This window comes from Porites lutea, chromosome 1 (assembly GCF_958299795.1).
Source record: "Porites lutea chromosome 1, jaPorLute2.1, whole genome shotgun sequence".
Lineage (NCBI taxonomy): Eukaryota > Metazoa > Cnidaria > Anthozoa > Scleractinia > Poritidae > Porites > Porites lutea.
This window is the reverse complement of record NC_133201.1, coordinates 31,323,923-31,346,307: the sequence shown is the minus strand read 5'-3', so window position 1 is coordinate 31,346,307 and position 22,385 is coordinate 31,323,923. Positions and strand designations below refer to the sequence as shown.

General features: G+C 38.8%; 1 protein-coding gene across 1 annotated transcript; it reads left to right on the top strand.

The window, feature by feature from the left end:
- The first annotated feature begins 202 nt into the window (after positions 1-202).
- LOC140927974 (von Willebrand factor A domain-containing protein 7-like) lies at positions 203-22,157 on the top strand. The gene is made up of 10 exons (XM_073377686.1): positions 203-301; positions 4,421-5,307; positions 6,113-6,270; positions 9,533-9,637; positions 15,311-15,922; positions 16,481-16,705; positions 18,208-18,788; positions 19,699-19,876; positions 20,124-21,168; positions 22,100-22,157. The coding sequence occupies exons 2-10, from the start codon at positions 4,496-4,498 to the stop codon at positions 22,155-22,157; spliced, it is 3,774 nt and encodes a 1,257-aa protein (XP_073233787.1). The 5' UTR covers positions 203-301; positions 4,421-4,495.
- The last annotated feature ends 228 nt before the right edge of the window (positions 22,158-22,385 follow it).

Here is a 22,385-nt window from a genome sequence, read left to right as displayed (position 1 = left end):
TGGAGAACTGAACGATTCGCTGACGGATAGTGTTGTACTCTATGCAGCATAACCCTCGTGAACCCTGTTGTGTGATCAAGTTATGAATTTTAATTATTTGCGACTATTTCACTTCCTTTAGCTTCCCATCAGAGAATAGGGAAGGCGGAACATGAAATGACAGCACGTTTCGGTTCTTCAACATCCTTAAATAGTTCCTGATTTTTTACTCTTAGTTCTATTCCCTGTTTTGGGACTTACCAGTAAAGACCTCTCAGAGCTGAGAATTTGATTCACAAGTTGGAAATAACTTGACAAAAAGGTGAGTTTATAATTTATAATTTTTTATGTATCGTGCTGATAATTCGACTTCAATTATTATAAGGGCCAGACGAAGCAAAAAAAAAAAAAGACAGCTTAAAGCGTTGTTTTTCAGTGCCTTTTTCACTGCCTTTTCTTCATTCGGAATCACCGTAGCGATGCTCTTAAGAGCATAGCTCTTAGCTTTTATTCCAGCATTGCCAGTAACGCAAGTGTACAAACAGTCAGTTGCCATCAGCCGATTTCCCAGGCTCGGCTCCTCATGACATATTATTTGGTGTTCAGCACTGCGAAGCACCAACAGGACAATATATCAGCATGGAATAAAGAGAGTGGTAATAAGGAGAGAAAAATGTTATTTTCTCCTTGAAAACTAACTTTATACACTCATAATAGACAGTTTAAACGTACTTTATCTATCGAATAAAATGCTCGCTAAGCTTCCCGTGTCAATTAAGCCCGTTACCAGACCGAGACGTAAGAATAAAAACCGTAATTTCAGCCAGTTATGCCTTATCTTAAAACCCGAGTCTTACAACTTGTGTGAGAACGGCCGCAGACACGTTCCAACGAAACTCCTGGCCTTGTTTACTTCCCGTTCTCCAACCCCCACTCTTCGTGTTGTGCTGTTGTCTAATTTTAGAACGCGTGACGTGTGTCGTTATAACGTATGAAATCCTACCAAAAACCTTCTATTTTTTTTATATGTCTATACTACTTTTATCCTTCGCTTGGGATTCACCACAGGGTAATTAAACTGTGAAAAGCTGTATGGCATTCATCGCGAAAGTAAATTAATCTTCCCTTATTGTGTTTTTCTATCGGTACCGCACGTGTGTGACTGAAAATTTGTAATGAAATGCTAGCTTGTACACGGTCAAGTCAAAAAAGCTTACAAAAAAAATTTCACAAAGAAATTCGTCGGGCTATACAACCGTTGCACTTGCTCATGATTAAGACATTCTGTGTAACTCACACTTTTCCCTTATTTATAGCTAGGCTTCTTGTGTCAGACTTTTTATGGACTCTGGGAGTTAGTGATCTTAAAAGATCAAGTACATGTTTTATTATGACTCGGAATTTAGCTAGTATACAATCAGCATCACAGCAGGTGGCTGTTGCTTGTCATATTTAATGCCCGTCTGTTCCGCGACCTTCCATAAATCTTTCAATATTTGCATGATCCTGTTTTTTATGCAAATAATAAGGGAAAAACAATGTCGTTCTATGCCGTTTCTTCCCTTGTGAATGATAATGTTACAATGGCATCATTGTTCTACCGGAAGCCTAGCCGTTTCTCCGGGGTGAGAGGCCATCTACCTGTCACGCGTACGGGTAATTTACCCCGTATCCTACTTTAACCGAGTTCTTTTTCCCCTTACGGTCTTTGTTCACTGTGATCCTCAATTGACATTGGTTTCTGTCCTTATCAGAAGCAAACAAAAAGACAAAAAGACAAACCTAGGATACGAGACCAAAATATAGTAAAAGCACGTTCTGAGATACTAATACTGTGAAACCGTACCTGTATTAAGTGGAAACCCTCGAGTAATGCTGTAGTGTCCGCTTAATACAGGGTTTCCGCCTAATACAGGTTTCGATAGACTGGTCATATGAGGTGACACCATTCAGATGAACTGAGTGGAAACGTCTAGAATACTCCAAGGGACTATGACGATATGTGTTTGTATTAATTTCTCTAATATACAGATTTAGCCAAGAGCAAAAGCGAAGCTCTCGAAGGACGCTTTAGGAAATAACTTCCTCAATTAATTATACTTTGGCCCTAAGTAGAGAGAAAACTTATTAATAATTTTACCTTTAAAAAAATTGACTTGCACCCGCGATCAATTACAAACGAACAAATGGTCAGCGGATAACTTTGAAAAATTACAACACTTTCATAGGTTGTATACCTGAGCCCGCGATGCAGTCATGTGACACTGGTCAGCAGATACCCTTTGCCGACAACTGTCAATTGATCACATCATGGATATCCAATATCAAGTTTTACACAGATGTTATTAAAGTGTGCCATTTGCATCCGCTAACATGAAGGGGTGGACGTACGTACGGACGTACTCTGTACGGACGATTTTCTCAGAACCAAAATTTCTTAGAAGCATAGATTACCATATTTTCTTACCCACGGTGCTCCAATTGGTGGGCCAATTGATCATAGTACCATAAACATAGATTGCAACTCAAATTTGGAGAAAATGAGATCAGTGAAACAAGCCAGTCTATACAGACAAAACAAAATGGAAAACAATACTGTACTGTACCGTATTCAACATTAAATGCGGTTCGTCAAGTCATGTTTTTTAATTAATAGAGGTGTCGCTAAATAAAGGTTTCATTTAAAGTAAATACGGGAAATACATTTGGGGACTTCGGCTACCGTCCGCGTTATAGAGGGTATCCGCTTAATACAGGTTTCCCTGTAGGTTTAACTGACGCTTAACCAGATGCCTACGTTCCTGGAAGCTTTGTTGTCCTAACTTGATAATTGATCCTCACATAGCTGACCTATTCTGTGACGTCCTCCGCAGCCATGATTGTTTTTATTACGTTCTATGTTAATTTTAATATTTCTATTTTTTTTCATTATCACAATTATAATCATTATACTACTACATAACAAATTTCTGCAATTTGATTGGCTTAGAGCAGTGGTATTTCAGCTTAATTTGAAATACCTACATGTGAAAATTACAAACCTTTTGCGGGTAGTAGTATAAACAAATAATAGCATGATGTGTACGTGATATTTGGCATAAATACCTCTCGTGATATTTCAAAATTGTCTCAAATTTCACTCGCCTAACGGCTCGTAAAATTACGTATAACTATTTAAGCAATAGAAAACGTTTTCCGTGTTTGCATAGCCTGATATAAACACGAGAGGGGTTGGGAGAATTCGAGACAGTTTATGCAAACCCGAGACGAAGTCGAGGGTTTGCATAACTGTCGAGAATTCTCCCAACGCCTCGAGTGTTTATATCAGGCTATGCAAACACAGGAACAAAGTTTTCTATTGCTTTTATAAAATAAAGAAAAAAACGCAAAACTCTATGTGTCTCTGATTAAAAGAAAAATTCTTACCAGTCGCAAAATCTTGTCCACGAAGTCTTGCACGCGTAATCAGTTCTTGTTTTGCAAAAAGATGCTTTGCAAAATACGGATTTTTCTCGCTTAAAACGGTCAGCTTAAGCGAAGAAAAATGTACACACCTTCTTTGTAACGATTTTCCAAGTTTCAGCCGACGAAGGAATGGGTAAATAAAGTAAACTTTTTGAGTTTTGAACTCGAAAACTTTTTCAAATTTGTGCTTGCGTGATTAGCGCGCGAAAAACCAAACAACTTGAGCCCACAACCATGTTTACATACTCTCATGCAAACACTCCTCTCGGCCAATCAGAGCTCGCGTACTATCTTAGTTATTTTATAATTTGAAATATCACTCGTGGTATTTATTGCCAAATATCACTACTAATCATGCTATTACCTATACTAATATCACAGGTGACGAATTACTACTTAATTTTGGCGCGAAATTTCAGCGTTAATTTGTAATTTCACATGTGAAATTACAAAATTGCCATGGCAACCCTTCCATACGTCTCAGTGTCAAGATGGCGACGAAGTTTTAAAATGCCGTGAATGAAGATGTCAGGGCACAAAAAGACGCTTTAGAAAACGTGAACACACAAGAGAACATCAAGAAGGATTCTAACAGGTATTTTGCCGAAAAAGTCTGAAAAATTCTGAACTTTATAAGCCAAATTTAAGGTCTAAACATTTGAGAGAGTGGAGTTCTCGATCGATACGATCCAGGATAAACATGTCAAAAATCCAAGACTGCTAACGTAATTCGTCACCCATGATATTAATAGGTAATCAAATGGTATACTCGTGAAATTAGGGAATAATTTCACTTGCGTTTTGTCCAAATCCTAATAATTTCCCGAGCCTCTTTAACTCATCACCATTTGATTACACATACTTATTATTACTATTATAATTATTATTATTATTATTATTATTATAGTTATTATTATTATTACTATTATTATCATTATTAATTATTATCGTCATGAAGTTATTTTATTTTTCTCAGTTTTCAGTCCTCGTTTGACCATAACGTGCAAATTTAGATCAGGACTCCCGAGAATCACTTGTCACAACAAGAAACATGAAACATCACTGTCTTTTAACATGTGTGCTGTTGGTTGCCTACCTCTCTGTTACATCCATAGCGTTTCTACCTCGCGTTAACTTACAGGAAGGAACAGGAATGTCAAATACGCTTGATCATGCATTAATAACAAAGAAAGGATTTCTACAACCTCTTGAATACTTCTTTTATGAAAACCCACAGTATTTAAAGAACGGTTCCCTGACAGATCTTTTATACACTGAAGATCCTTTACAGGAAATAATTAATAATATATCGCCGCAGGTTAAGTTCCTCAATGCTTTGAACGACATTCAAAGCGCCAACGTTGAAGTAGACTCTTTACCTTTAAGCGGTTCAGCGTCTGCACATTTTGATGGCGAGCAGTTTAAACAAGGGTTTATGCGGCTCGTTCAGTTGCGTCAAGAGCTTATCACATCGCTTTTACAAGGGGATAAACTAAAAAATGCTAGAAATTTGGCTGGTGCTGCCTTGCACACTCTGCAGGATTTTTACAGCCATTCCAATTGGATAGAACTTGGTAAAAGACAAATTTATGAGGTATTGGCTAAGCCAGGAGCAGAAATTCCGCGGGAGTTTATTGCAAGCCCGACGGAAGGAACCTGTAAGGGCTGTAAACCAGGAGCCTGTGAAAATAACTTAATAACAAGGAAACTCACAAGTGGATACCGGTCAGGGCAAGACATCAAGAAGCCTGAGTTAATAGGAAAATGCAGCCATGGTGGGAGAATGGACGAGAGCCGTCTGAAGCATGCAACAGGCGGAATAAACAAAGATTCGACTTCTACAACTGACTCGCCCCATGCTAGGTAATAAGAAAGAGCAAATAATATATCAATATCACTGGAAGTTTTTCCCAGCAACATGCGTTCCCACTGGTTACTTCGAGGTCACATGACATCTAACAATGAAACTGTTTCCCGCCAAAATCTCTGAGCAGGCAAAATTGAAAAATCTATGACATCAGAGGGTAACAGAGCTTCCCTCGGGACCGGGACCAGTCATTTAAGTGGTTATTGTTTAACTATATTCAACCGAAGCATTTTCAAAGATCATTCCATCACATTTTCCTTTGCGTATGATTTCTTCAAAGAACTTGTTATTTCCTCGGCAGTTTCAGGATATGAACGCTTTTCTTGGAGTTATTCTTCAAAAAAAAAAGGGCAAACAAACAACAACAGACGAAGTCCTTCGACTGCCTTTGTGTATTCTTGTCAACTTGAGCCAGTAAATCGGCTATCATGTCTTCACCAAAGTCTTGAACTTTCTAACTGTTTTCTTACGTTCTCTAGTGCCATACAAGGACTGGGCCTCTGTCTTTAAGAGACATGATTTGTGTAAAAATGTTCTTTTTTATTGCATAGACGATTAAGGTCACCGTATTGCCACCTTGCAAAGTGTAAGGATGTTAACAAAAATAAGTCGAGAGAGAGAAAAATAAATTACCTGTCAATCAGAACCCGAAAGATATCAAGTTAATGTCGCTTGTTATCAGACGCAAAAACACATAAGTTTAATACAATTTCAGATCTTAAGATTGCATGGCTTTCTATTAGATCAACTATTTCACCTCCACAAAAAAGTCGAACTTTTACATTTTTCTTTGTTTTTCAGTCTCCATGAAATCGCTGCTGACCTTGCCATTCAAGCCACCAGCAAATTCCTGAATGACATTCGCTCGACGGTCGGTGACGACATCTTTGCAAAATTTTTGAACCTTAAGTCGGAGAAGAGTCTGGCTTTGGTCATTGATGTGTCAGGGAGCATGAGCGGTGAGCCTATTTCCTCTCATCTAATTAAGGTTAATTCTGTTACTTTGTGATTGCGCCAAACGTTTGGTAAGCATGACATCGTCTCATGTAAGGGTATCCGGATTCCGGAATCCGTGAAATTTTTGCTTGTGGAACCAGGAATCCTGGGGTTTGGAATCCGGAATACAGCTCAGGGAAATCGGAATCCCACTAAGGATTGGAATCCAGAATCCAAGTTCCACTTAAAAAGACTGGAATCCAGACTGTCTTAGATTCCCTTACTTGGGGTGACTAATAAACCATGGCTTGAGCCAGACTTACTAGACTTTTGGAAATGAAAAAAAAAAGTAAAATTAAAGGCTTGGTTAAGTCTGGTTTTATTAAGTTTCCGAGGTAAGCCTGGTTGAAATTCACCTTGAAAGTCTGGTAACTCGGGTTTCGACTAAAAAATCTTTAATAGAAAATGCGCTTGTTGATTAAATGAAGTGCTAAAAGGGGAATGAAGTGCTAGAAGGGGGAGGGAAATGGGCTGGAAGAAGATAGACTGAAAGAGGGTTGTCTGATTCCTTATCACTTAGGCTTAACCACTTATTTAACCCAATTCAGACCTGGCTTTTTTTCGCTTCCTGTGACAGGTGGTGGGGGAGGGAGGGGGAAGGGGCTTTAGAGGGACCCCTCTCTATATCTTCAAAACAGCTCATGCTACAGAGTTACGGCCACCAAAATTACACAGTACAATGTACTTATCATCTCCAAATTCTGGGCATAACTTGAATGAGAAAATAGCATAACCTGACGTCATTGTTCAAACGTGGAATTTCTTATGAGTGCCGAGCACCTATTTAAGTCGAAGAAAATAATTATATACGGCAGTTGATTCAGACATCGAATATAATGGTGCCGAATTTATATCCCTTTGTTGTAAATATTCCCAGTCTCTAGAAAAAAATGTTACCCAGTTAGCCATTTCGGAGTTGCGTACGGAACTGGGACGAGTTCCAAATTCAAACTAATCGATAAACTGACTCCACCATATAAAAGGTCGTGTTGAGATAGGTTATTTGACCAAGTTTGGTTCTCTGAAATTGAGCAGGAATTAAGTTATGACCCTTGAAGCATGGTTAAAGATCCATACAAACGTCTATAATTTTGTGACAGCGTCCTCCAAAACCACATAAACTCTTTAAAATTTTTCAGTTTTTCTTTAAAACTGTAAAATTCGTCATGCATCTACTACTTGGAAGAAAGTAATTCGAAAATCACTGTGTTTGCCCGTTTTTAGAAATATCACAGAAATCGTGAAAAAAAACAACAGTTTAGATGGTTTTGGGGGACGCTGTCACAAAATTACAGAGGTTTGTATGAATCTTTAACCATGTTTCAAGAGTCATAACTTGATCCCTGTTCAACCTTAAAGCACTAGTCTTGTTCAAAAAACCAATCTTAACATGGCCTTTTATATGGTGGTGTCAGTTTATCGATTAGTTCGAATTTCAAACTCGCCCCAGTTCCGTACGCAACTCCGAAACGGCCAATATGGATAAGGGTTTCTATAATTAATGCATTATATTCGGCACATGTGAAATGCGACTTCTAAATCAAATGTTTAACCGAAGTCGAATTTTCAACTGTAATTCAGTCGCAGATTCGGCAAAAGTCGTATTTACTTTGAAACTGTTGATTCAGACTTCGCATCTCAAAGCAGTTACCTCTCGAATTAAATTAGGCACATGTGAAATTGGACGTTTGAATGATGTTAAAGTGTCCAGTATTACTCAGGGTCGGCCAGTGTTTTTGGGTATACGGTATACAGGGGCTTTTTAAATCGGGTATACGGTATATTGCAGCTTAAATACGGGTATTCGGTATATCACTTTCTTTGAATTTTAGGTATAAAGTATACCTGGGTATAATTTTGGGTATATTTGGATGAATTTTGGGTGTTTTGGGGTATTTTGGCGAATATTTTTCGGGTATACTGGTATACCACTACCCTCCCTGGCCGACCCTGATTACTATAATTCCCGTAGATACGCTATGATACATATGACATTTTTTACATTTCAGTAAATTTTGCTTTCAATTTACCACATTATGTTACTAGCTATATGCACCACATAGGTAAAAAGGAGAGTAAAAAAGAAAAAGAACTAAAAAACAAGGTCACGGAAAATTTGCTCGTTTAAAAGGGGTATCTATTCCTTCTCTTAGGTGATTGACAGTTTTCAAGGATGACTTTTTCGGTCTCCCTGTAGAATTAAATCTTCAACTGATCGAAGCCAGACGTAAAGCTCACAATAAACCATTAATACAATTTCAGGCTTGATCCATGCCGGGGAACGTTTAAGAAATTTATGTCAACTATCGATCTCGCGGCAACCGTATGACAGTACGATTCTCTCTCTGCTCGTAAGGTGTCTTTTCATCGGTCGGGGAAAACATTAACATAAAATTGTTTATCTTTATTTTCATTGTTTTAGGTTAGGGTAGCAAACCATTTGGCTTTTAGGGTTAGAGGAACTGCTGCAAGATCTCTCTTCCCACAATGAAGAAAAACAATATGGCCGCCAAATACATCCTTTAGCTTTGACATTTCTCCTTTATTAACAAATGTTGAACAATTATTTCGGCAAACAAACAGCTTTGAAGCTTTGAAAATGGAATAATAATTACTCAGGGGTAATACAGTGTAAAGATTTGTAAGGAAAAACAACAAAAACCTGAAGATTTCTGGGAAAAAATGTACCTTAAAAACGAACTAAAATATTCAAAACGCTCTGATCACGTGACTGATGACGTCATGTCCCTCTTTTGTTCACGAAAAAATTTGTCAGGTAGAACATTACTTTCCTGCAAATTTTCTCTGCCGTGTGATGAAACGTCAGCCCTCTACAGCCTTCGGCCTAGTTTCCCGACCTTTTCGCTCATGTTCATTGCCCCCTTAAATTTGTGATTCCTTACGTAAACTGGTTATTTTTAAATGCTTCACACAGCCAAAACCTCACATATGCTATTTCATTTCAACCCAATGATGAAATCTTGTCACAGCAACAAAAAACCCTAATTCAGCAATGGTCACGTGACTGATGACGGCATCACCCTAGAGGTGACATGAGAAGATATTTTATGGCAAATGTTACCTTGTTGTGGTCTGACATTCTTCTACGTATAAAATTGTCAAAGTTATAAAGCTTTCAAAAAAGATTAATTCAAAGGATTATGGGATAACTTTTATGATAATTATAAATTACATTTATAATTATTATTTTTAACTTTTCACCAGATGAGATCAGTGAAGTGAAAAAAAAGTCCATCAACTTCGTCCGGGATTCCTTGGAAGAGAAAGGAACATCCTTCACTTACATCCTTGTGCCTTTCAGCGATCCAGGTATATTACTATTTGATCAATTACATCATCCAACAAATTAAGGTATCCTTCATTTAATTTTTTGTCCACGCTTTTTGCTCTTTGACAGACTCGCCTGATCAAAATGAACACTATTAAATCATTTTCCCCTACTGTTGGGCGAAGTTAAGTGTTTTTTGATAAAACTCTTCCTGCTTCCTTGTAAATCATGTTGCCCTTGTACTACTAGTAGTTTCTCAGCATAATTTGCATAAGAAAGGAAAGGAGGTTTGAATAATCAAAACAAGCTAAATCTTCAAATTCATTCGATGGGGAACTAACCCACAGCTGTAACTGGGGTACTAACCCCACAAATGTAAAATGGTCTTTTGAGCCAGTCAGTTTTAAGAGCCCATAACCCCCCTCATGAGAGTGCAACTCTTTTACTTATCCCTTGCAACGGCACTTCCACAATCATTTTATTTTTAGCATTATTTTGGAGCTCTTCTCACACGAAAATAAGCACTGCTTTGTAGTCCTTGAGTATTTGTGTAGTGTAAAACTACATGAAAAAAAAATAATAATAATAATAATAGAAAAGCGAATGTCATCAAAACATTCGTGTCGTGTCTCCAGTTATTACTGACGGATTGGTAAGACTCATTTTCGATAGCCAACATTTGCGGGAGAATCGATTTTAAAAAAATCTGGCTTGTGAAACACCATTGCACAGACATAAGGAAACTTCTTACTCCAGGTTATGGGCTCCTGGCAGTCTGCAATATGAGCTGCGGACTGCCAAATGGAACACGGAACATATATAACGAGCAAACTACGAACTATGTTTTAAACACTGGAATTAGTTATTTCTAGGTAATATTAAAATAAGGTTGAAAGATCGCTAAATAGCAGAACACTGAGCTTTATTAAGTTATAAATGCAGCATTGCATGTATTGAATGTCCTTCTACTGATCCTGTCGCACAGGTTCTTCGTTATATCCCCAAGGCTTGAAATGGAGTTGTGGCAAGTCTAGGCCTATAACTTGATAAAAGAGTAAAAACGACTGAAATTTTGACTAACTCACACTTCAAATGAGTACTTAAAGAGAAAAAGGTTAACTCAGATAAATTAAGGCCTGGGCCCAAATCTATTTTATAAAAATAGGTAAAGGGGTGGTCTAAAGCTTGACCCATTTTATATAACCCTGAATAACTTAAGGATATCGTTAACGACAATACGTTGTGAAACCTTAAATGTCGTGTCATGTCTTTAATCATGTCATGATTAAAGTTACTTTTAGCTCAAAAATCTCCCCAGCTAAACGGCCACACTTTTTATTTTAGTCTGGTGGCTGCATTCAGGTTTATGATATTAACACTATTAGGTACATCATTTCTGTGCTTGGATATCTTGAGATAATTTTCAATAAAAGTCCGAGAAAAGGAATCATTTTCTTTGGGGAACTGGGCACTAGTACAAAATGTCGTATATTTTCAAAACTAATGACATATTTAACAAAGGCCAAGCACCGTTTGTTTCCCCTTACCATTTTGACTAATCTAATAGTAAGAAACTTCAAGGACTGTAAGCATAGACGTTTACAGTTTTTGATTTTGAATTTTTTTGGGAGTAACATGTCACGTGACCTAATTTGCATACGTCATCTATTAATAAATTGGTTGTTTATGTTTGTTTAAGAGCTGGTTAACAGTAAAAACAGGTACTGTTGGTAAAAAACCTTATTTCTTGATTTGGTGCTTCTGGCAGTCATATATTTTATTGATTTTAAACTGTAAATTGAATTATCCCCGCACTCATATTTATCATCATCATCATCACCATCATCATCATTTTTAATCAAATTAAGACGGATTCTAATGGGAAATTGAATAATTTTAGTTTTCAGAGGTCAAAAACCTTATACCAGAATAACTTAAAAGAATATTGTGTTCTTTTTTTACATTTTTCAAAGGCTACAGATGTAATTAGTCATCTGTAATAACACTAAAGAAAATCTAATATATAGATTTAGCCAGGGCTAAAAGCGAAGCTCCCGTTAATAAATTCATAATTTAAATCAAACAATAAACTTGTAATCCACAGATAGGGCACATTCATGTGACTTTTGAGGCAAATTAAGGCTAAGTGATTTTAGAGAAAAATAATTTGACAGTCCAAGAGTGAAACAAATTTTACATCGTGTTAATAGTCTTATTTGTACACCCAAAAATAGCAAGCATGTTCGATCACAGTAGATTAGGCCTGGAAAACAAATAGACCTATTCGTGTATTGTATTTGCATTAGCTGTTACATCATATTATGTGTCATTCACAATGCTCCGTTAGAGAGACTATGGATAATTGGACAACCCCGAAATATAATTTGAAGAAATACACGAGCCACGATAGTCCTTGGTGGCAGCCAATTGACCCGTTGCATTCCTCTGTCTACAAGGGACGCCAAAATAAAAAGTCAGGCCGGATTTTTTGTGTTCGACAAGTTTAGTTTTATACAAGTAAATCTTGGCGACGAATCTGGTGGCGTGTAAACCAGCCTTTTAAACATACTTTTTCTCAACACGTCTCCGGTAAACAGTACTATGAGGCCCTTTTTTAATCATACAGACCTCGGACAGAATTTGTTCTTTTTTGCCCTATAATTCTGCAGTTTTTCACAATTTTGCAAGACAATTTGCACAACAAATTATAGCATTGAATTATAAGACGTTTTCATGAAAAGAATTCCATAATGCGGGACTTTTCCGTTAGAAAAATCTGGTACTATGTGATATGCAGGGTAATAAAAATTCCCAAAATCACCTTTTCGGCCAGCCGAACGGGTTCTCACTTTTGACACGCAAATTTGCAGTGCGATTAATAGAGTTAACATTTACGCTTCAACATGATAGAGAAATTGTTATGTTTAGGTTTTATTTCCCTTTATTTATTAAACTGTGTATGGTTTTGTTATGTGTAATCTTTAAAAGCGAGTGATATTTACGCGCGGCGTTTTGAGTATTCCTGAATGCGATGTTTATGTTCGACTGGAAACAACAGGTGCAGCGATAAAAATTGCGGAAGGGACTACTAACAATCAATAAAATAAATATAATTCGGTGAAACATGTACAGAGACAATAATTTTCATTCACGAAGAGAAGTATTGAGAGTAAAGTGTCTCTGAAAATCCCGAGTCAGGTAAGCATACACTTGTTTATGTTTTAAGCCGCGGCTTTCCGGTGTTTGCTCTTTTTCAAGATGAACTCGAGGCAAGAAAATCGCTCAGAGCTTTCTGTTTATAGCCAAAATCATAACTAAATAATTTTCGGAACCTTTTCTTTGAAATTGCGGTCAAAAAACGTTTAAAGGCTTTTTAAACCTGATACTATTGTAGGTTAGATCATTGCTCGTGTATAAACTTAAGCCGCATAAACCATAACGTCGACTTCAGGCTAGGAAACCGAAAAAAAAACACCTCAAAGACAATAATTGCTCAGGCTTACCAGTCGAGATGCTGCTTGTGAAAGTCATCAAGCGTTCCAGAATCGCTGGAGACTTTTCAACCCTCTTACGCCTCAAGCAAGGGCAAGTGAGTAAGCTCATTCTTGAAAACGATGCCATCCGAAATCGGATTTCCAATGACTTTGACAACCGGTGCATTTGTCAACATAAAGCGCAATAAACAAACCAGCCATGAATTACAGAACAATCTTGATAGCAGCTGTATTTCATTTTGTACACCAAGTAGAAAAAGACAGTTTAAAACATCGCAAGATGACACAAAACTCTGTCAGCTCCAGCTATCAGTAAGCAAGTACCCAGACGCTGCATAAATTTTCCGCATGAACTCACCTGTCAAATTTTGACCAATCAGAACATAAAAGTTGGATGCGGAGCGTGATCAACGCGTGACAGTGAGAAAAGTCAAAAGCGATTGCCTAACCTGCATGTAAAAGCGGGTTGAATTGTCGCGTCCGAAGTCAGTTCGAAATCAAAAGTTTAAAAATGCGGCTAATAAACACGACTTATTTGATATGCATTTTAAAAAAATTGAACTTGAGCCTGTGATCATTTGAAAAGTAGCAACTTGTCAGCGGATACCTTCAAAAAAACACTCGAACTCAGTGGGTCGATACCTGAGCCCGCAATACGGTCAGGCGATACTGGTCAGCAGAAACACTATTTTGACAGCTGTCAATTTATCAAAACATGGATGTACAATATCAGGTTGCAGGCTCCCAAACTAGCTAGAAAGTGTGAGATTAAACATTGGTATGCCTGTGGTGCAGAGGGACGGAAGGTCGGGTGATCGGTGCACGGTCACGTGATTGCCGAATTTTCTAGGATGGATAGATTTTCTAAGCTATGGGGCTTCGAATTGAGACCGTGATCAAATAAAATATCAGCGCAAAACTTTAAACACTACGTGAACCAGGAGCCCTCAATGGATAGAAAAATGAGCCCGCGATACACTCAGGTGATGATGGTCAGCGTATACTCTAGTTTGACAGCTTTCAATTAACCTTCATTAGAATGGCGAATATTCGAATTAACAGACTACGAGTGTGAGTAAGGCATATCCGTCCGGCTTGTAGTGGAAAAGGCCAGATCGTGTACCTCAGCGAACCTGAGCCCACGTTATTAGTTTTCTGATAGTGGTCTGGTAGGTACATGTCCCATTTTGACAGCTGTCAATTGACCTTTATTTGGCTTACCAATATAACTTTAAACGACTGTCAGCCAACTGACAGCCTTGCCCGGCGTAGTTTCGTTTTTTATGTTGAATTGGTAAGTGTGACATATTATATCAGCTTATATGTGGGGGCAAAACGACTGGTCTTTCATCTGAGCCTGCGAGATGGTCATGTGATAATTGTCAGATAATTGTCAATCTAATCGTACTCATACGCATGGCTTACATAAGTGAAAGGCTAGTCAAGTTGTGCAAGCTCTATTGTGACATTTGACATCGGCTTAAATGAAGGGTGGGCGGGCGTACGCTACGTCATAACCAAATTTTCTCGGAAGGATAGTTTACCAAATTTTGTTACCCATGGTGCTCCGCGGCGCGCGCGCTTCGCGCGCGCGAGAGCTCCGCTATCATGGGAGTCCGAGAAAACGATTGTCAAATTTCACTTGAATTGTGAAAACACAGGTAAAATTCTGAAAATTTCGTGTGTAAGATGCCATTCAGTTAAATTTGACATTCTTTTCCTCGGGCTCCCATAAGAAATTTTCTTTGGTGTTACTGACAGATGACTAATGAAATCTTTAGCTCTTGCAAAATGTAAAAATGCACGGAATATAAATTTTTTTTTTAATTATTCTGGCACAAGGTTTTTGTCCACTGAAAATTAGAATTACTCAATTTCCTGGTGGAATCCGTCTTAGGATTTTCATTGTCGGTGCCCTTGAGCAGCTGGATGCTCTTCCACTTTTAAACTTCGTCATCTTTATTTTCCCTTCCCACGAACGGTGAGGAAAAAACTTGTGTTGGAGGCTATTACTACCGTTTTACGTTAGTCCGCAAGCTGTTTATATATCGATCTCATTTTCATCTTCCTTTATGGTATTTTTTTATTAAGAACACAGTCCATCGTCTGCGTTTTATACTGAGTCCGTCTTTTATGCCGAGTCCGTTAATTCTACTCCGTTTTAAATAGGTAGTCCGCGTTTTATTTGTACTGACCGGTAATTGTCCTTGTTCCAAACAGATGTGGGTCCTGTTACAATTACAAATGATGCAAGTACTGTGATTGATGCAGTTAATAAATTGAAAGCTACTGGAGGAGGAGACTGCCCTGAGCTATCAATGATGGGACTTTACCAGGCCCTACTTCGCTCTCTACCCGAGTCAACCATCTATTTATTCACAGACGCTGACGCAAAAGACGAGCAACGAAGAAAAGAAGTCATGTCCCTAGCTTCAGAGAACAAAATTAAGATCACGTTTGTTATAACTGGCAAATGCAAAAAACGCAAAAAACGCCACATTGAACAATCATTTCTTTTCAGACGACTTTATCGTTCTAAGAGAAGTGGTCAGGGTCAAACATTGTACGAGGCCATCGCTGCTCAGACTGGTGGACAAGTTCTTGAAACTAGCAAGGCCGGAATAGCTGACGCAGTTAAAGTCATTGATCGCGGAGTCGCTGATAAATCAAGTGTTTCTCTTCGAAAAGTGGAGCTACTAGATATAAGAGAATCTCGCGCTCAATACTTCGGTGGTCATTCTTTTTACGTACATATCGACAGCACGCTAGAAAGTTTGGTTCTTACACTAACGGCAGCTGGCTCTCCTAGTTTAGACGTTAAACCTGTGGAAGGTAATTAGGCAATAACTGTGTTAAAAGTGTTTACAACTACGAAACCCTCCAACAGAAAAGTTTCAGTTGTAGGACAAATTTTTTTTTTCTTTTGCTATTTAAATGCATATGTTAGGCAAAGTTAGGGAGTTTTTCGTATAACGTAAAATTCACCTTCCTCGTTAAATGAATGCGACAAACTGTAACACAAGGACGACATTATTTCAAATATCAGAATTCAACTATCGCTCACCACCACCTGGCCATTCTACAAATATATTCAGATACATCTTAGTTAAAACTAAGTTCTTTAAAGACCAAAGCAGTGGGGTTTATTAATACAAGCCTACCTTACTTATGAACTTCGAAAAAGACACTAAAACCCAGTTTGAAGTTTTAGTTAAAAAACGGGTTCTTTTCGAAACGGCGTAAAGCCAAAAGCGAGTAAAAAACACGCCCAATAGATAGTACTTTGCAATGAGGTCAGTTGTCAACTAACACTCTGCACCACTGAACAAGATGCGATTTTTTTGCACGTGTTTTGATGTAACGGCCCTTTTTTGTACTGACCTTTTTCAGGAATCTCGTCACTACAAAAGAACGTATTGACATCCGCGAGTAAGCTTCTTATAATGGAAGTTACTAATTTATTCAGTGGCTTACTAAAGACAACAGTTTCGTGCAATGGACCATACACTCTGCAAGTAACCGGTTCAAGTCCTCTGGACTTCACCTACCAATTGTTGGACGTAGAAGACCTGGAACGAGGGACTACAAGGCGTGTTATAGGAAATCCTTTAAGAGGTAAAGCAATAAAGGCAATTAATAGCTTGCCTGCCCAACTCTTTGATTTCTTTTGCTTTTTAGGGAAGGCGGGTGGGCGGACATTTTGTAAATTGGGATCGAAGAACGCCTTTGTAAACCCTCTCATGATACGGCCACTAAAATCACGCAGCATTTCTAGGGGATGCACCATTATTTTTTTGGCGGGGGGTGGGGGGGGGGGTTAAAAATTTTGAAATAAACTGTTTGCAGAGGCTGTAGATACTGAAATAAATTGAATGCAAGTAAAAAAAAAAAATGTTTACAGGAAGACGGAGACACACCAAGAAAAATTGTTTGTAGCAGGAGCCGCATATGAAAATAATTTTTACATGTAAAAACTTTTCAACGCCCCCTCCCCCCCCTCCTTTTCAAAAAAAATAATGGTCCAACCCTAGCATCTAAGTTTCGCCCCGTTCTTAACCGAGAACAAGCACATTACTAGAATGTGTACAAACGTCCCCCTTCCCTCGGGAAAAATCGGGAGAGGAGACGTCTGTGAATCTCCGACGAGCAATCGTGTTCCCGTTTCCTCTGAACGTTGGGGATAGCCTCTGATTGGTTGTAATGTTAATGCCATGACGCAAATAGTTTCCGGTGTTGTGGCTGGTGAATGAACCTCAGAACAGATCCTGGGGGAAAACTCACCCTTTGTTTGAACAGCTTATTAGCGCGTTTATATTTGGTTTCTTGTATTTCGACTCTCTGGAATAGACAACGATGTTTCAAGCTGCACCGGTTACTGCAGCGTCTGTCTCTTCTAGTTGGTATTGTAAATAACAAGATAAGAATGTACAGAATTCAAATCTTATATCTGGATTTTTGCGTCGACATTGCGTGAAGATGTTCGGCTAGTCCGTGTACAGACGTCATCCTGCCACTTGGCATGCCTTATCAGTTACGAACTCAGTTAGCGTAATAACCATATTATGACGGATAATAAGTTAGGGGAATTAACGTCTGGAAATAAAAGATATACAGTAATTAGACTGTTCACTAGCCTGCATAGCATGCGTTTCCTTGCGGTTTAGCAAAGAACAAGGGACAAGAGTCAAAGACCGCGCTATAAATGGAGCAAGTAAAACAGCGGCTCTCGTTTCATATCTCGCGCGGTCAAAATCGAACATCCCATTAATCGGTCTCTCTTTGCTCTGAAACCAAACGGAAACGCTTGCTACCCAGGCTAACTGTTCACAGTCCCCTTATTTTTGTAACATAGTAAGGATCGAGCACTCACCGGTACGGGCGGCCATCTTGTACCGAGGGGGCGGGCGTCGGGGTTTATAGCGTTGGGGAGAAGGAGACGAGAAAAACTGTTTTTCTTACCTCCTCCTAAACTATCCCCCGCCCCTTGAGTTGATTTGACACTCATCCGAGATGGAAGCCCGAACCGCAAAGCCCTCGACCTCGACGATGTTACCGAAAAATAAGGGACTGTGAACAGTCTATATAATGTCGATTTATGTTTCTTTTTTTTCCTGCAGGACAACTGCTACTACTCACAATGGACTTCGTTGGGCAACAAATTCAAAAACCGACAAATTTAACACTTGTGGATGCAAACGGAGCAGACCTTGAGACATTCAACATCACGCAAGGGCGAGGCTTCTACAAGGACACTTATTTTGTCACCTTTGTTCCATCTGTGGAGAACTTCAGACTGAAGGTGACAGGAATAGACAAGAATGGAGCCCGCTTTCAGCGTATTAAACCAACTTTATATAGTCTTGGTGACGTGAAACTCTCTCAGAAAGTCAATAACAAAAACAGTCCAAACACCATTTTTGCAGGAAAATCTTTAGAGCTAGAAATAAACGTAAAAAATTCTGGGGACAGGCAAACCCTGTACTTCACTGCATCAGATGATCTAAATTTCTATAGTCGAATAAATCCCTCGCAAGCTAGCTTGGGAAGGAATGACACGCAGGTTCTTCGACTTACTCTTGCCGCCCCCAGCAGCGCCAAATATGGCGTGACAAGCACCGTCACGGTATTTGCATCACAGACTTCCGACTTTACCCAGGTTGTTAATTTCATGGTTTTCTTTGTTACCGTCGCATCCAAGGTAAGTAAAAATATAGGACATATCCTAGTCGTTGCAGCCAGATGTATCACAACCGAAACCAGCTTGGGGCGTTTTCAATGCCAGTTAGCCACAAGGACGAACGTTTCTTGAGCTACCTACAGGACATAGTTAGAAGTAACCATAACAACGCAAAAACGTCATCCAATGTAGACTGAAATCCACACAATTTTTCACAGATTCTGAGAGCAATGCCGCCTAAAACCGGTCGTCACAAAAGATTCATGTTTCACTTTTAACCATCGTTGAAAATTGCAGATATTTGTTGGCTAAGCCCGTGTTCCCCTATGTTTTACGCGGACACCTTTGTATGATTACGCTGTTGCCCATCGTACAGAAGAGCGAGCTGATGCAATGATGAGGGACAAAAGTGTTGAGACACTTCTTTAAAATGGCCCCTTTTTGAACAGTGGACATACCTATCCCCTCCCCCTGTGTATTCCCTCCCCTCCCCCCAAAACCAATGTTGTATTTTAGACTCAAGTGTTTCTTTTACCACAAACAACATTGATTCGGGGGTGGGGGGATTTACGGCGTAAAACAGAATGAAATAATAAATGAATGACATTGTTGATAAAAGCACCCTTTTTAGACAAGTGTGTCAACTACTTTTATCCCTGATTGTAGATTATTTGCCCAGCTTCTACTGTCTCTCGCATCAAAAGTAACTTCTAATATTAAATTCTTACATTACAAAGTGGTCCAGGAACAGACGTACTAAGCTTTTTAGGGATTAAATATATTTTTCAATGGTTTTATTATTATTGATATTATATATACTTTTCGTCATCATCGTCATTGTCTTTGTCATTGTCATTATCATTATTATTTTTGGCTGGTTCATTCCTTTCCTTGCTCGCTGATTGTTGCAACGTACTAACTAACCTTTCAGGATCCCGATCTCTCTCCTCCGTCATGCACAGTAGTGAAAAAAACTGGGACATGCACCGGAGTATACGGCTCACCGAAGTGCAAGCTGAGCAGGTGGCAGGCGCGTGTATCATTTACTGATGCTGGCCAAGGACTGTCATCGATAACCACAAGAGATAATATCAATGGAGCCCTTCAAGGTAGGTTTATAAGTTGAATAAGTGAGCTGAAAATACTAATTAATCCACAGCTGTATTCCAGAAGCCCATACTGCCATTGCGATAGTCTTATTATCCACGCGCTTTGGATCCTTCACTAATGATAATAATAATAATAATAATAATAATAATAATAATAATAATAATGAAATGATAACCATCTCGTAACAAACGAAAATAATATGGCAAAATCGAGGAACAGCGTCTATAATTGTATCTTTTTTTTCAGTTGAGGCGTTCAACCAGGGTGCAGTCAACAAAGCGATCTCAGCATCCTTCACGTCAAACTGTTGCCATCCTAAAGTTCTCTTTGTGGGTCTTGACCTCGTAGGAAACACAGGCACTTGCTCTATCAGCCTTGTTCCTGATATTGTGTCCCTCAGAGCCAAACCGAACACCACAGCTGTGTCCCTCTATCCAGGAAACACTACAAGGGTCCTTTTTACACTTACCAACCTTGGCTCTAAAGGTTCTTTCGCCTTTGAAGTGACTAATGCGCCTGCCCTCATCAGTTACGTTACGCCTTTTACCCTCGCTCTGCAAACAAATGCTACTACGTTTGGTCACTTGGTTATAAATTCACGCAGTGAGAACATTGAAGTGCAGAATTTGACGGTTATGGCTGTCTCGCAGTCAGACGAGGTGAATGTTAAAAAAGTGGCTTTATTTTCTATCCAAGTGTCTGTATTATCGGAGAGCGGACCAGCAACGCCAGCTGATACCGTGTCCCTCAAGGCCAACCCGAGCACCACAGCCGTCTCCCTTTATTCCGGGGATTCCACCAAAGTCCCTTTTAAGCTCATCAACCTCGGCTCTAACAGTTCCTTCTCATTTGAAGTGACTAATGCTTCCGCACTCATCTGTTACGTTATGCCATCTAGCCTTGTTCTGCAAACAAATGCCACGGCAACAGGTGAATTGGCTATAAACTCACGTGATGCAAGCGAGAGGGTGTACAATTTGACAGTCGAGGCTGTTTTGTATTCAAGCAAAGTGAGCGTGAGAAAGATACCTTTATTTTCTATCCAAGTGTCTGTGAGCAAGGCGCAACCGAAGACGGACATTTTCAACCATTTGCGTTTAGAAGCCGTTATTCCTGATGATCGCTTCTCTCTGGCACCTGGGAAAAGTCTGGATGTTAACTTCACGATAAGGAATTTGATGTTGGATAACACCTTCACATTCCACGTAAGTTTGTTTTTTCTTCTGCTCCTTCCTTGTGTTAGAAATGAAAGTGGATTTAAGGCCCTCCGCGAAACTAAACGAAATTATAGGTATATATTTTGTAGTTGATTTTTTTTATCTTAGGAAATTTTTATTTTTCCTTTGTTTCAACTTCATTAGGGTACATTAACATACGAAAAAAAAAAAACAAACAAAAACAAAAAATTACCTGAGATATCTGCAGAGATAGATAATTAACAATTATTCCACGAGTGCGCGTTGGATATGAGATGGGTGATGGCCAACCAGGCGCGTAGCGCCAAGTTAGCTATAATCATCTCATGTCCAACAAGCGCGAGTGGAATAATTGGTTTATTAACAAAGCCCCAAAAATATCGAGAATTCTTCCCGACTTTATTTGTTTTTAATTTTGAGCAGACGCGTACAGTTACCATATTTGGAGAGCATTGTAAAATGGCTCATATACCATGATGGCTAAGCCAATCATAGCTCTAGAATTGCATCAACCAATGATTCAGTTTTTAATAATAATAGATCTAGATAATAATAACTAAGAATATATTGAAAATAGAAAAAAACCTAACCATCGGAAATAAAGAAAATTCAAGGCACCGATGGCGGTTGTTGGTGCAATTCCCTTTGGGTTAAGCGTTTAGATGATGCAAATGACATGGGATATGGCGCTGTAGAGGGCTTGTGATATTATTTGAATAGCCGCCATCATAGATTTTACTGAAAAATACAGCCTTACCAAAATTCACATTTTTCCATACATATCAGGCTCTGAATGCAAAAAATATGCCATTGTTATTTCTTTTGTTACTGTAATATGTTTTTGTTTTTGTGTTGCTGCTGCTGCATGTGTTTATTTGAATTTTGTTTCTTTTGCAAACAAAGGAACGCGTTGATTCGCATACGGATTTTTTGTTGTTATTGTTGTTGTTCTGTTTTGTTTTTGTTTTTGTTTTTTTTTTGCTAAAACTAACCTGACCTATCCTACTTATAACGTTATATCTCTAGACCATGTGAACAGACGGTCACTAAGCTTGGCCAAGATGTGTCTGGGAATGAGAAATGAGCACCTACAGAAGAGCAAATTGTCTGCGTGGCTTAAAATCGCGTCGAAAAAATCGGTTGCGTCCACCAAAGGCCATCCTCGTATGTTCGAGGGTTAAACGTGTGTTGATTTACTGTTCTACAATTACACAAACTCACAACATGATATTAAAGCCAATAATGACGTGTCTCCAGCGTTAAAATTATATATTTAATGGGCTGTATGTTTTATAGACAATTTTTATGGGGT